Source organism: Buceros rhinoceros, unplaced genomic scaffold (assembly GCF_000710305.1).
Source record: "Buceros rhinoceros silvestris isolate BGI_N320 unplaced genomic scaffold, ASM71030v1 scaffold24973, whole genome shotgun sequence".
Classification (NCBI taxonomy): Eukaryota; Metazoa; Chordata; class Aves; order Bucerotiformes; family Bucerotidae; genus Buceros; species Buceros rhinoceros.
Genome location: NW_010402204.1, coordinates 7,000 through 8,672, shown reverse-complemented (window position 1 = coordinate 8,672; position 1,673 = coordinate 7,000). Strand labels below are relative to the sequence as shown.

Sequence of the window (1,673 nt, the reverse complement as noted above, 5' to 3'; positions counted from 1 at the left end):
TAGGGAACAGACAAACAGAACATGCCATCCATGTAGACATCTACAAACTCAAATTTAAAGAGTAGTAAGCAGGCGGGGGGGACATATGCTGAAGAAAACTATTGGAAAATCAACATGAAACGTTTCTGTTTAGTTTAAAAAAACAAAAGCATTTAACAAGTTCTTGAGTTGTACTTAAGGTGTAGAGTATTAAAGAATGTTCTCACCTCTATTTGCAAGTTAAAACCTACAAGAAAAAAATCCATTCAGTAGTAAATGTTATGTTAAGGAGTATCAAGTATACCTTTGCATTCCCTTACAAGGCAGTTAGCTTGTTCTGGCAGTTCAGATATTTTCATATTCACAAATAGGGATAAAATCTCCAATCCTTTCTCATGTGCTAGTCCACTTTCCACATGAACCTCGTATTTATTGCCTAGACATAGAAACATGGAAAAGGTTTAAAAGAACATAAAAAGTCCTGTAGAAATTGAGAGTATTTTCCAAGCAAAATCTGGAACCATGGACCTGGCTCACAATGTTTTTTGCATAGAATTTTATATGCTTAGTACTAAGAAAAGTAAAAATTCTTCTTATCAGACTCAAGTTTGCATTAGACAGGCAACAAAATTAGACTATAATCCAATAATTGCAAATGCATTATGACTGCTTAATAGCGTGTAGATAATCAGTCTAACAGCAGCAGTGTCACAGGGGTTAATTTATCCTGTTGAGAATCTCTCCATCTCTACTCTTCAATGTAGACATAAAACTTCCAAGATAACATATAACGCTTATTTCACAAAGAGCATAAAGTCTTACTTTACTTCTTACAGAATTGGAAAACTTTGCCACTTACGCACAAGTTCATAGACATTCTATTCTTTTAAAAGTTCACAAGAGCAAGTTGCAGGCATACACGCACACAGAAACTGTGGTGCAAGAGAGGAAACTGTTCCTTACCAGCCACTGCATCTGTTACGCTCCTGTCCCTGCTGGTGATAAGAACCTGACACTGATTATCAAATGCTTTTAATACCCAGGAATCCCAAATGTCATCCAGGATCAAAAGAGATCTAGTGCAAGAAGAAACATTGCAGATTTCAGGTCAACTGTTAGTGCTAAAATACAGTATTACATTTTAATAGCGAAAGAACATTTTCAGATTTTAAAATGTATCACTGCATAGTTTTTTTAATATTAATATGTAAAATATCTTAAGAGGGCATTAAACACTACAAGAAAGCTGAATGCAAGTATCTCAAAAAAGTAAGTTTTTACCATTTACTGCTTTATAGCTACAACTGAAGCGTAAACAGTGAAGTTTTGAGAAATATGTCCATTAGTAGATGCCAGGAAAAACAGAAACATTTACTCTCTTTTTCAAGTCATGAGATATCATAAATAAAGTTGTATAGGACTACAGAACAACTCTGCTTGACACAGGGTAGTGACAAGCTTTGTGGGAGAAACCATTTCAGTTTCCTTTTGACTTGAGAGTTTTCAGTTTTGTTCTTGTATCATTAGAAAGCTGTGTGAGACTGATCCTCTTGCGCTGGAATTGTCTTGGATGATGAGGCTCTTTTTACATAAAGAACATTTCATAGTGACCACATACTCAAAACCTAGGGCTAGTCACTTTTGTAGGCTACTACATGGAATCTCACCAGAATAACATAAAGCAGACTTCCCTA

The 1,673-nt window shown here is 35.2% G+C and overlaps 1 protein-coding gene across 1 annotated transcript in view; it reads right to left on the bottom strand.

Moving 5' to 3' along the window:
• The window catches only part of LOC104490303 (apoptotic protease-activating factor 1-like), a gene marked incomplete at its 3' end in the record, with an annotated part of 9,240 nt that overhangs the window by 1,147 nt on the left and 6,420 nt on the right, over positions 1-1,673 (bottom strand). The window contains exons 5-6 of the mRNA XM_010132570.1: positions 943-1,055; positions 284-415 (exon numbers count right to left, since the gene is read on the bottom strand). Of these exons, the coding sequence (XP_010130872.1) occupies positions 284-415; positions 943-1,055 (245 nt within the window). The remainder of the gene's footprint in view (positions 1-283; positions 416-942; positions 1,056-1,673) is intronic.